This window comes from Carlito syrichta, unplaced genomic scaffold, assembly GCF_000164805.1.
Source record: "Carlito syrichta isolate Samal-C Ts95f unplaced genomic scaffold, Tarsius_syrichta-2.0.1 Scaffold236168, whole genome shotgun sequence".
In the NCBI taxonomy this organism is placed as follows: Eukaryota; Metazoa; Chordata; class Mammalia; order Primates; family Tarsiidae; genus Carlito; species Carlito syrichta.
In genome coordinates this window covers 92761-106114 of record NW_007180264.1, presented here as the reverse complement: position 1 = coordinate 106114, position 13354 = coordinate 92761, and the positions used below count along the sequence as shown (strand labels likewise).

Sequence of the window (13354 nt, the reverse complement as noted above, 5' to 3'; positions counted from 1 at the left end):
AAAGCATAGTTCAAGAGGCATTTCTGGACCCTCTGCTCACCTATCCTTCTACACTGAGAGCATCAGATTCCCTTGGTGAAGTTTCCTGCAAGGAGATTGAGAATTAAGAAATTAGAATGCCCTGCAGTTATGACCTTTGTGACTCATCAGCACAGGGACTAATATCTGACCACTAAAAATGAACGTAAAAACCCTGTATATGATATGTCAAGAAAAAGTAAAGCATCCAAGAACTTAACCAGATCGATTATAATTTTGTGAAAACCAGATAAATCCATTGGTTAAAAATTAAAAACTAGATAAGAATAGGAAGGGAGGTAGAAAGTTGTGTTTTAATGCTAATGTTACTATATTTATTGACTTTTTTTTTAACAAATAATGACTTTTTAAAAAAATTTTTAAAAATTAAAAATGTTCAATTCCTTATGCAAATTCTAGCAATAAAAAAAAGTTCCTCAAGAAAGTTTTTTAAAAATCCTTCAAAGTCTCCCCACCTAGAAACAGCACTATTGAAAATTTGAACAATGCTTTTGACAGCAAGTTGTGCTTATTTCCCATGTTCGATCCAAGAGGTATGCCCTTTGTAGGGAGAAGGGGGCGGGGAGCAGGGGGGACCAGGGGCACGGGCAGGTGAGGAGCCAACCAGGGTGTGAAGGGCATTTCAGATGGATGGGCTGCCAGAAAGAAGGAGCGCCAGAGGCCAGAGGCCAGAGGCTCTCCCCGACTGCAAACGTTCCAGAGATTAAGACCTATCTGTGCAGGATTACAGCTCCTAATTAGGAAAGGAGGTTTGCAGAAGAGGACGTTTCAGCATTCCACAGCAGGGTTGTTTGCTTTTCCTGCCATCTTTTGGAGTGATGCAGGACATCCCCCCTCTGTATCAAATGGAAAATGTAAAGACGAGAAGAAGCAGATAGCTGACAGGCAAGAAGACAGGCTGCTCTTGATGGGGCTTGCATAGGTCACCAGGGTCACAGAGACGGGAAGAGCTGGGAGACCCCTAGGAAATCTAGCCAGATCCCCTCGGTGTATAAAAGGGGAAACTGAGGCCCACAGAGGGGAAAGTAGTAGCATATAACTGTGCAGATTCAGAGACTGGTAAACTCCCACCCTTCCTTCACGGGGACATGACTGAGTATACTTGACCATATATATTTGATATGTCAGTGATATCTCTTTGCCTTCTTAAACCATAAACCAGGTTCTCTCTTTAAGAAAATGTCATCCTCAAAAATCTATTATTCAAAAACAAAAATATGCTGATTAGGGTGAGATAATTCACATTGCAAAAATGTTATTCTCTTTATAAAATGTTTCACCAGAGGATTCCTCCTGTGGCTAGCTTTCTCCCAATATTTCAAGTGGGTTTTGTATTTCCAAGCTCAGTGTTCGTATGTGAGTGTATTTCATAAGCTGAGGTCCCTTGAATGCCAAATATGTGCTCCTGAAACTGTCAGTACACTGTTTATGATGATGAATTCCTAAGGATTGGGGAAAAGGGACATTAGTAAAGTTCTAACTTGAGAATTTGATGGGACGAGAGCCCAGACTCTTCTCACAAAGCTCAGGTGGGGTCAGAGCAGGACCAGCTTCATCATTTTCAAATAAAAAGGTCAAGCATCCAAGAACTTGTTCAGATTGATTACAGGTTTGTGAAAACCACATACATTCATTGGTTTAAAAACTAGATAAGGCTAGGAAGGAAGGTAAAGAGTTGTGTTTTAATGCTAATGTTATTATTGTATTTGTTGACTGGTTTATTTTTTAACAAAAAAGACTATTGTTTTAATAAAAAGACATGTGATCCCTTATGCAAATTCTAGCAATAAAGAAAAAATCTCCCAAAATAATTTTTTTAAATGTCACAACCCCCCCACCCAGAAACGGCATTACTGAAAAGTCGAGCATTGTCCTTGAAACAAGCTGTGTGTACTTTCCATGTGTTTATCCCAGAGATGTGCTCTTTGTAGGAAGAAAGCTGGATAATGTTTGAACCTTACTAAGAATTTCTAGATGATGGCAGCAGAGCACTAACCCAAACGTGGGGCCCATGTAAGGGTGGGATTCTGGGCAACTCCACAGGTGGAACACCCATGAGACCAGCCCTCAGTCAACGTGAACAGTGGGTGGATCGTTGGTATGAAGGTGAGGTGCACAGAGGTCAGAGGTGAGGCCAAGAAGTCATGAATCTGGTCTGTTTGGCTTTGAGATTCTTGACCTTCCAAAGTGTATTTGGCTTAAGCTACTAGTAACTGAGTCATTCCTGCAGTCGCAGGCTGGTGAGGCAGCGGAGGTGATGCTGAAGAACTGGGTGACATCTCTGGGCACGGACTGGCACCTTACCATGGACCAGGCCTGGTGACAGTGCCAAACGCTGCAATTGGCTTAATCTCCGTAGAAATGTTAGGATAGTGTGGCAGCTAAGAGAGAGGTGCCTGGGTTCAGATCTCACGGTCTGTGAATCCTTGGTCTGGTGACTTACCTTATGCTGTGCCTGTTTCTTCATTTGCAAAACAAAGTTATAAGAGTCACTTGTGTGACAAGGCAGTGTTAGAATCCAATGTGTTCATCTGCTTTAAGCTCTGGACCCAGTGCCTGGCACGTAATACATATTTAATAATTATCTGCTGTTATCATGGTGATACTGATGATGATGAAGGGGTAACCACTCTATAGTTAAGTAGCAGAGTCTCTGGTTTAGAGGAGGAAACTGTGACACAGAGATTAGGGGAATTGCACGAGGCAAATAAAGAGGCTGTGCTCTTTCTTCTGCCCTGGTACCATGCAGGGAAGCTTTCTAATTTGGCATAGATGTCTCAGGTGCCCCAAACATGACTGATTCAAAATTTCTCTACACTTGTTGAGCCTCACCTGTGTGCTGGGCCCTCTTCTTGGAACGGAAGGTGTATGAAGAGGGAAGTGGGAGAGGGGATAGAAGGGTGCAGTGATGATCACTGTAGCACGTGACTGGTCCATGGGGAAGGGGCAGGAGCCTGGGAGAAAGTTCTAGCCTGGACTATGGGGAAGAACAGAAGACCAGGACAGAGGGGTTTATTAACCCACTTGAAAATTTGTAAACATAACCAAATTCCCTCCACCACCTCAGTTTCACAGGCAGGTGGTGTCGAGAGGCAACAAGGTACAATGAGTGACTGAGAAAAGACAGGGCCACAGAAGCCTCTGGGAAGCCACACCCTCTTTCTTTCCACAGGTGAAGGAAAGGCAGGTGCAAAGCCAGCAGAGCATGAGTTTGGGGGTGTAGGGAGCTTGCCTGCTCTCACCTTTGACCTCGGCATTCACTTGGCGACGGGGAGTGGTCCCATCCTCTGTTCTTCTGTTCTTGTCTCCCCAGGGTCAGTGGCCTTTCCCCCTTCATGGGTGACAACGATAATGAAACCTTAGCCAATGTCACCTCAGCCACCTGGGACTTCGACGATGAGGCATTCGATGAGATCTCTGACGATGCCAAGGATTTCATCAGCAACTTACTGAAGAAAGATATGAAGTAATGAGTTGAGATTTCAGTCTTTGCAGCTCCCCTACTCCCTGCACTGGTGTCAGGAGGCAGGGATTTCCTTTGTCTGTTGGGGTTCCTTCCTTACCATTCCAGCTCTGGGTCAATCCTGGTATTGCCTGAAGAGGGGAGGGTAGGCCAAGTGAGGGACCCAGCCCAAGTGTGCATGGAGAGGAGATGTCTTCCTAGACCCCTGTTGCTAAACACTAAACTCATCTTTAGAAGCACACACCTGACTCAAAAAGCAACACTTGACCAAATTGCAGGGAGAGGGGCAGCTGTTCTGCATGACTAATATCCATCTCCCTTGTTTTCATATTCTGCCTGAATATGGCCAGGCACCCTCCGACACTGACCAAAGGGAGTCTATGATACCAGACCACGGGGCTCAGCCCTCTCCTTTCTCCATCTCTGTCCCCCACAAAAATACAGAATGTGAGTTTCCCTACTTCTGGCCCCTGGGGCTGCCTGGAGCTGCCCACATGGTCAGTGGGTGAGCACATGGGACAGGCATGGATAGTGGGAGGCCAGTGTGTGGGCCTCAGGCTATGGGAAAGGGTTAGGCCCACAGACCCTCAGGGTTTCAGTGGAAAAATGGAGATTGGAGCTGCAGAGGAGACTAGAGTGGGGAGGTGGGACTGGAGGTGGACAGTGAGAGTGGCTAGACAGTGAGAGTGGCAGGACAGTGAGAGGACTGTCCTGGTGAGAGGGAGAGCTTCCCAGGGAAAGAGAGCAGTGGGTCTCAGGTGAGAACACCTGCCCACCTATTGGGCACCTCACCTACTCTGTAAATAGGTGACCAGAAGAGACAGGGCCTGACTCTGGGGGCGTGGATGAGCTTGGAGCCATATTTGGCAACCCTAGAGAGCATCTGCAGCCGTGCCCCAGAGGGGTGACCCTGACATGGGTGGCATGCTAGTGGAGAAGGGGAGGGGTGGCCCCTCCAGGGCGGCAGGAGGCTCTGCGTTCCTAGGTGACTTTGCAGCCTTGTGAGGCTGCAGCTGGCTCCCCCCTGGGGGGAATGTTGCAGCTAAAGGAGCAGCGTTGGACAGTGTCTTCCATAACTCTGTCTGGTTTTCCTGTTACCCACTCCCCTCTCAGTCATTTTTAGCTTCTCAGGGCCAAGCTTCCCCAGAGGCCCCATTCCACACTCCTTGGCAGTGGGGTCTTTTAGCCTTTTGCTGTTACAGCCCAGATCAGAAATGAACATGACCCAAGGAGAATCGGAATGTTGTGGGGGGGTCTACATTCCCTTCCAATGTGAGGGATCCCCACACCCAAGGTGCCTCTGGAAAAGGAAACCTCCCCCAGTAACTCTGGTCCGAAGATGGCTTTTGTCAATCAAGCTTTGTTCACTGAAGATTTGGTAAACGAGGTACCGTGTGTATACACCTCATTTTCTCATTGACCTTGAGTTAATTCAGTAACAGGCTGTATTGGGCCCTTCTGTGCTCCTAAAATGTACTCACCAAAGAGCTGATCTTATTCAGATAGATGGAGATACTAAATTCCCATAAACTCTTATGCCCAACATCTCTTCAACGGGAAATCTCCACCTATCAGCACTTTAAAAAATCCTTTTTTCTGTAAAAGTAATACATGTAAATTGTAGAAGATTTGAAAAATATAGTACATTTTAAATAATCCATGATTAAATATTGCTCCATTTTGTTATTCTTCTTTCCAATCATTTTTCTATGTATGTTAGCATTTGACTCTCTAGGCTTTATTAGACTTGTTACAATTAAGGCAGTGGCCCTAAGATCTTTCTAGATCTCTAGAGCTTTAGGAAAGATTAAGTGAGTTTCAGTGTAGTTCTAAAGTTGCATATAATTCATAGGTTATATGTAGGACATACTTTCAATTGCAACCGGAAAAACCTGATATTCAGTCACACCATAAGGCATGAAAGTTCAGTGATTCTCAGAGGTTTTATCCTAGGGTTTCGCTCTCCCCTCCTCCAGACGGAGGCAGAAGGATTAGACCTCTGTGGGCTCCAGCCCTCATGTGACCAGTGGAATGAGTCCACCCTGGAATACAGTACCAACCAAACCCCGATGTGTCTACCCAACAGCATTTGCTCTTCCTAGACCCCAAGACCATAGGACCCCAGTTGCCTTCTTGGTGTTAGACCTTCTTAACACTGACCTGGGCTGGGTCTAGTCAGTGTGACCCAGACCAAGTAAGGAGAACGATGAAGAGCACCATGGCCCTGACGATGGTGAATGGTCTGGGAATCCTGGCCTCTAGGCTCTGCCTTGTGATCTCATTTTCTGATCTAACCGGTGGTTTCTGAGGTTTCCTGCGGTTCAGAAATCCTCTGATCTCTACCTCCATCAGAAACCGCCTGGACTGCACCCAATGCCTTCAGCATCCATGGCTAATGAAAGACACCAAGAACATGGAGGCCAAGAAGCTCTCCAAGGACCGGATGAAGAAGTACATGGCAAGAAGGAAATGGCAGGTAATGTGGGCCATGCTTTGGACTGGATTATTGCCCCTTATATTTGCTTTACTCAAGTCACTTTCCTTCCCAGCTTGCCCTGGCCTCACTCCAAAAAAGTTTAAAATTGTTTCTGAAATAGCCTGGGACCAATTTAGTCAACTGATCAAGGTCCAGTGTTGCCTTGAGTCTCTTTCTCAGGGGAAATCGGGTTCTTAACTACAGCTGTGTCTCCAATTTTATTCAGCTTTGTCCAAGGAACCAGGAAGGGAGGCTTCGTGCAGCCTGGCCCCTAGTCAGGTTAAGACACTGACGTTTCATGTCTTCATGGCTAGAGATGAACTATGTCACCTCAAGGTCTACTTGGCAACCTTGGAAAACATGATCTCCTTTAAAGCAGTGTGGAAGTCTTGTGTTTCTTTACAATGAAAGAGGAGGGCACATGATCTAAAGCGAGCGACATGGTCCCCACCCTCTAGGGACATATATAGCTTTGTTATATGTTCTTAGTAAATGACTTGAGCTTGCTGTGGATTTGTTTTCTCATCTGTAAAGCAGGGATAATAATGGCACCAACTTCACAGCACTGTTGTGATAATTATATGAGAGATCTTCACATGGCCTTTAGCACAATGCCTGGCACATAGTGAACATCCAAAAATGATACCAGTGGCTAATATGCATTGAGGCTGGTCATGGGTCAGGGACCATTCAAAATACTGTCTATGCATTAAGTCTTTTAATCCTAGGAGGCAGGTGCAATTACTATTCCCACTTTACAGATAAACTGAGGCAGAGAAAAGACTAGGAAAGTCACCCAGGACCGCACAGCTAATAAGTGAAAAGGCCTGACTGCAAAGTACACAGCCATCACACAACACAAAACTGCCTCTGATAACAGGATGGATAAAATTATCACCAAAACCATAAAGTGCTTATCACCATCCGCATCTAAATTATTTTTATTATCACATCTAGTATTATAAAAGTCTTGGGCTGCTGGAGAGGACATGGTTTCTCTGCTCAGGGAACATGGAGTGCAATGGGGGACCTGGCACAACTAGACATGGAGGGCATAACACACACTAAGAATTATGAAAGAACAGTATAGCTCTCCATAACCATATATGTGCATGGGACCTGGAGAATGGGGACGGCCACACCCAGAGTTGGCTGTGGTTATGAGGAAATGCTCGCAGGGCAGGAGTTTGAAGTTAGGTATGGAACCTGAGCTAGGGCACAGAGAAGAGGGAAGGTGAGAGCACGGGTAGGGGAGAAGGCGCTGCAGTGGGAACTGGACCCCACTCTGGCTGGGCTGGACTGGGCTGAGCTGGACAGGAACAGAGTCTTGTAGCTGGAAACTCAGGGGACTAAGAGGCATCAAGACCTTGCCTGTGTGGCATAGAAAAAGAAAGTCATTGTTAGGGGGACAACTGGAACACTGGTCATTTGCCATGCAGGATAACTAAGCCATAGTTTTTTCAAAAAGTACAATGTTACACATAGATTAAGAGAGAGAGCAAAGATGGATGAGGGGCCACATGTGTAGGGTTAAGGGACGACCATCCCAGACTCATCTCAGCCTCAGCTGCTCTGCAGTGGAAGTCGGTTCTTGGTGAGGCCCCTTAATGTGAAGGTTTAGATAGGCCTTCTGGCCTCCCTCAAGTGCAAGGTGAATTGCACACCTGTAACTGCCTACCTTCTGGTGCCATTAGGATCAGAGTAGCAAATATTCTTTACAAAACACAAACAAAAAGGAGTCTGCAAAATCAAAGGCTGCCTGGATTCATGATCCTATGAAATATTTTTGGAAAGATAGGGCAACTGATGTCAGGGTGGAGCAGTGTTCAGAGCAGTGAGTCTAACTGGTTTTTGCTTGGATGAGGCTGTGGGTTAAGGGCAGCCTTATCACCTCAGAACATCTGCAGGTGGACCAAAGCCAGGCGGACACCTAAGCCCAGGACACAGGCACAGAGAAGAGATAAGGAAATGAGAGAGGGAGTAAATGAGATTTTTCAGTCAGAGAACCAACTTGTGCTGACATTTTTGCCACATAAATTTTTTTTTCCTGTTCACAGTATTAGTAGACGTAGGGTTTTCTGGAAGTGAGGGGGAAAAGAAAAGGGTAGAATTCAAAGAAGAAGCCTTAATTTCATATATTTTAATATAGGTGGCAGCATTTGGAAATGATTTTTCTACACAATCAGTGGTCAGGTTTCACAAAACTACACATAAAACTAGCCCGCAAAATTCCATTTAACAAGTAATGTCCCCAAAGCGCAATTTCTCCGGTAATAGTACAGCTCTCTCTGACCATCTTGTGTGATGTTGCCGCCTTAGGAAAATGTTTTCCACATCTTAACTCCAGTCACCAGGACCTTAGCTCCCTCTGGAATAGAGGGTTCCTCCTGGCAGAAGCTAAGGTTCTGTGTGGTGGAGCAGAGGGGGGTGAGGTGGGGTGGGGGAGGGAGAGGAGCAGGGCGGCACAGGTGGCCCAGAACTCCCTACAGCTGTGCCAGAGAAGGCACTTCCTCATTGTTCTGGCGTGCTTTTCAAAAAAAAGCCCTAGAAGGAAGGAAGAGGCATGAAAACTAATCCCTACAAGCAATGCTAAGCTAGGTATATATGACTAATCATATTATTCATCTTAGAATGAAGTTATTCTGAAAGAAGGCATATTTTAAATTTATATCAAAGGAATTTTACAAAGACATGTTGGTGAGGCATAGCAATGGGGATAAGTTAAGTTGAGGAGGGTAACAGGGCTTCTGCACACAAACTAGAAGCAGAGGACTAGATATTGGAGGCCGACAGACAGCCATCTTTATTTTCTGGGAACCACAAAGACTCCAGCAGTATGGACCAAAACGAAATAGGAGAGAAAACATTAGACTCAGCATAGCATGGAGTATTCTAGGCCATCCCATTTGGATGGTATGCACTGCTCAGGGGAAATTGTAGTTTTGAGACTGTTGGTATACATGAGGGGGGTTTTGATGGCTGGCTGGTGCAAAAGTAACCAGCTTACCTTGATTTGCAAGGGACTGTCTTAGTATTAGCAGCAAAAGATCCTAATCCTGGGAAACTCCACAGTCCTGGGCAAACCGGGTGGCTGGCCATCCTAGCTCTCCGAGGGCCAGGAAGTTGGCACCGCATTAAGGAGGTTGGTACAGAAACTGCCTGCCAGGGACACAGGAAACCAGCTTTGGCAATGGCCCTCAAATAAGAAAAGGCCTTTCTCAAAATGAGAAATGGATGGAATTAGAACATTGAAACATTGCTCTTTTGATGTTCTAAAAATTTCCAAAGGTCTTGGTCAGTAAAACAGCAACCAATTTTTGCAAAAGCATGGAACTGGAAGATTAGATATAGATATATTCTTTTCTAGTTCTGACAAATAACTTCCTTACCAATTTTTTTTTTTTTACAAATTAATTTCCAAAAATGGAATTCTGATGTAAACTGTTTTTAAATTTCCCTTTTAAAGCACTTTTTATATTTCTATTTTAAAAATTATATGCTGGATATTTCCATCTACTGGAAGATTTCCCCATGTGAGATCTATTTATTTGTTAATATATTCGCTACTTCCTCTGAACTATTATAACTCATTTGTTTGCTTCATTCTGATAATTTCATAATAGTCATTTTGTTATCAAATAAAACCAAGAAGAGAAAAGTCATCCTCTCTCCACACAACCCAAGTGAAAACAGTCCTATCAGTCCTGATCCGGATGTCAGAATTAGGGAGCCCATGAGCTCAGTGGGATGGTTATTCCCTGTTACACATTCATGTGTATGAATCATAGCCTTTCTGTAGAAAACTAGAGCTACAAAATGAGTTTCCGTTCCAAGGAAATAGAGGCTCAGAGAGGGAAACTGATATGCACAAGGTTACCCAGCAATCAGTGGTTAGAGAACTAACTTATCCCTTGTTGGGAATGAACCCTCTGAGTTTAGAGAGGCCCAGCCCAGGGCAAGCCAATCTGGATAAGGAAATAGAGAGCTGAGAAGGGTAGATGCTGAGAGCTGGATTGATTAGGAAGTGGGCTGGTCTGCCTTTGACTCTGTAGGGAGGGCTACTGTTTGGCTGGTACTGTTACCTGTTTCATGGGAAGAGCTGGGTCTCTCCACACCACCTAGTGTAATCAACAGATCAATGATGCTATCAGTGACAGCCTCTCCCAGATGAGCATGAAGGGCAGCCAATCAGCCTCAGTCTGCAGGGACATACTCTGTATGGCCATGGTGCCTCTGCACCATGGTGCCTCTGCATGGTCAGTTGTCATCTCTCACCATCTCCTCCTCCTCCATCTCCTCCTCCTCATCACCTCCAGCTGGGGCTTCCTGGGTTCTGTTAAGTGACCCAGCCTCACTGAGGCAGCAGAAGCCAGAGGCATACCCATATCACACAGTTATGTGTGGGAAGATGGGTGACCATGGGACAGAACAAGGTGGGATGTGGGATGTCTGTCCAAAATGCACGAAAATAGTCTGTGACAAGAAGGGGAGGGACCAGACATTGAAGTAATGTAGTTGCAGCAGTAGATTTACGCTTTAACTATGCACAAACACACACGTGTGCACACAAAAAGACATATAATTTTCTTTTTTTTTTTTTTTTCTTCTTTGAGTTGGAGTCTCACTCCGTCGCCCAGGCTGGAATGCAGTGGCATGCTCACGGCCACCCCAGTGTTGACCTGCTGGGCTCCGGCGATCCTTCCGCCTCAGCCTTCCAAGTAGCCAGAACTACAGGCACATGCTACCACACCTGGCTAATTTTTTATTTATTGTAGAGACGATGTCTCGCGAAGTTGCCCAGGCTGGTCTTGAACCCATGGACTCAGGCAATCCACCCGCCTCGGCTGAGCCACCGAGCCCAGCCAACACATAATTTTCTGCATGATTCCTTAGCACCCTGAAGTTGTTTACCTTTAAAATAACCTTTGTGCTGAAATATACTGGCTTTCCAGATAGTCCAAAATTGTGAGACTTTGCTTAAATGCTTGAGCATGTGTGGTAATTCAGGAGGAAAACACCTCTGTTGGCACAGTTTGAGGTCTAGTGAGTGAGTACAAGCCATTTGCCTAGGAAGAGGCTATTTCCTTCCTCTCTCAGAAGGTACAAGTAACCAGTCTGTGGTGACGTCTGCTGTCTAGATGTATAGCATTTGGATGCCTAAAAGATGCTTTGGGTGCAGTGGTAGAAGGACTTGGTTCCCTTAGTTTTCTTAGGCATTCCCATTGACCTTAGAAAAAGAGTGAAAACTTTATTGAAAGATAAGAAATAGAGACACAAATTGTACATTATTGGGAATTTCCCGACCTAATTCCTATACTTGATGGAATTTTCACAATGCAAAGAAATTACATTAAGATCTGAACCTTTTCTGCAGAAATTCTGTCCTCTCCAAAGTTTATTCTCAGAAAAGCAAAATGCTGTTACTTTTTTTTTTTTTCCCATCGGATGCATCTTTCTGATGCCTGAATGTACACCAGGGAAGAACACCCCTCTGGAACTTCACTGCCCAGTCAAAGGCTTGTGCTGGGGCCAGCTAGAGTGTTTCTGGAAATCTCTTAAGTATCTGAATTATAAACAGCGCTAACTGGAACCCTGGAGATCATCTTGTCCAACCCCTCCTTATACAGAGCAGGAAACTGAAGCTCAGAGAGGTTAAGTGACTTGCCCAAGGGCAACAGAATGCCGCATTTCCCCCCTTCTTTTTGCATCAGAACTTGTGGGATCTGTAGTAACTATTCTCTTGACCAATTAAAACCATATCACTGGCATTATTTTACGAGAAACAGCCCCACTAAGTCCAGACAGCAATAAGTCTTTGGAGCTGTCTCAGCCTGCAGTTGCTTTATATAAACTATCCCTTTTATGGGAGTTGAAGCACAGTATGAAAAGAGTTTTTGTCTCATGTTGACCTTGTTTAGTCACATTAACGCACACATCAGTTCCAGGCCCCATTCCATTCTCTGAACATCTTCTGACACGCTGATAGTGCTGAGCAGAGCAAGGTTGGGCTCACTCCTCCGGCGGAACCTCAGTGCGCGGGAGGCACTGGTTCCAGGGAACAGCTGCCACCCCCTGGGCCAGGCTCTGCTCCTCCAAGGCCCCAGTACTGCCCAGCTGGAACCAGGAACACCACCAGAGTCCAACCCCAGTGTCTATCTTCCAGAAAACGGGCAATGCTGTGAGAGCCATTGGAAGACTGTCCTCTATGGCAATGATCTCAGGGCTCAGTGGCAGGAAATCCTCAACAGGGTCACCAACCAGCCCGCTCAATGCAGAAAAACTAGAATCTGAAGGTAAGGAGGAACCTCTCCAGCCAGCTGGTGAGAAAGGAGGGGCTAGGGGACAGAGGGGCATTTGGAGGTTTTGGTTTTGTTTCATTTTTTTAATGTGTCCTACAAGGATAAATTCAGACATACTTTTGGTTGCCCTGACAACAGTTGCCAAGTCTAGTGATTATTCTTTAATTGCTTAACCCTAAGTTTAACTCTTTTCAGAAGGAAAGTTTTTATTTGTCTAATAGAACTAGATGACCTCAGCTATTCTTTCCCATATAGTTTTAAAATGAATAATGACTGTATTAAAGCTTCCTTTTTTCTTATTACAAACGTGATAGTTGTATATTGATAGGCAAAATAAAATAAAAATTACATATTGTTGTGTAACATTTTTAAATAGTCTTCTCTTTTCTACTGTTTTTGTTTTTGTTTTAAACAAAAATTAACTCATGCAGTCCACATTCTTTTGGCATTGTTCAAGCTGCTGAATCATGTCATTTGAACTGGCAGACAGTGATGGGCAGGGCCCCTCGTGGAGCCCTGGAGACCAATAGGGTTAGTGACTTGCCTGCCATCTTTGAGATGCTACCCCATCCATCTCCTCAGTGAAGGCCTCAGCCTCTACCTGCTTCAGGTGCACACAGGGCCAGTCCCTTTTCTTCTTGAGGTGCCCTATGTGGCCAGAGACACCCTCCATCCCTCCCTGCTTGGTATTTTTTTGTATCTACAGGTGAGAAGCTGTCTACATCCCTTTGCTGCACAAGGGCAGGGTCATTGGCAAGGCCAGTAGCTGGCTGCTCTGGAGCTTCCTTGCAGCTGGGAACAGAATCTGAAGCACATGGGCCTAGTCCCTCCTGAGCCACTCCTGCCATTCCCCAGATGACCTAGAAATAGCCCGAAGGGAAGGGAGGGGATATAGAAGTCCCTCCAAATTAACAGCTTTTCCCTGGACCAATCCCACGGCCTGGTCCACGGACATACAACATGAGGACAGCATGAGAGTGGAGAGCAGAACTCCTGGCAAGTCGAAGATGCCACGAGGACCTGGCTTCTCCTTTCCTGGGAGCACCTGCAGAGGGAGGGGGGCCAGGGGCACCAAGG

General features: G+C 45.4%; 1 protein-coding gene across 9 annotated transcripts in view; it reads left to right on the top strand.

The window, feature by feature from the left end:
• Positions 1-13354, top strand: part of MYLK (myosin light chain kinase) — a 186959-nt gene that overhangs the window by 167827 nt on the left and 5778 nt on the right. For 4 of the 9 annotated variants that reach the window (XM_021709469.1, XM_021709470.1, XM_021709466.1 and 1 more), the window contains 2 exons: positions 5855-5978; positions 12142-12271. In XM_021709469.1, the coding sequence (XP_021565144.1) occupies positions 5855-5978; positions 12142-12271 (254 nt within the window). Of the gene's footprint in view, positions 1-3352; positions 3506-5854; positions 5979-11380; positions 12272-13354 lie in introns of those variants that run through there. The other 5 variants (XM_021709465.1, XM_021709467.1, XM_021709472.1 and 2 more) reach the window with 3 other exon arrangements.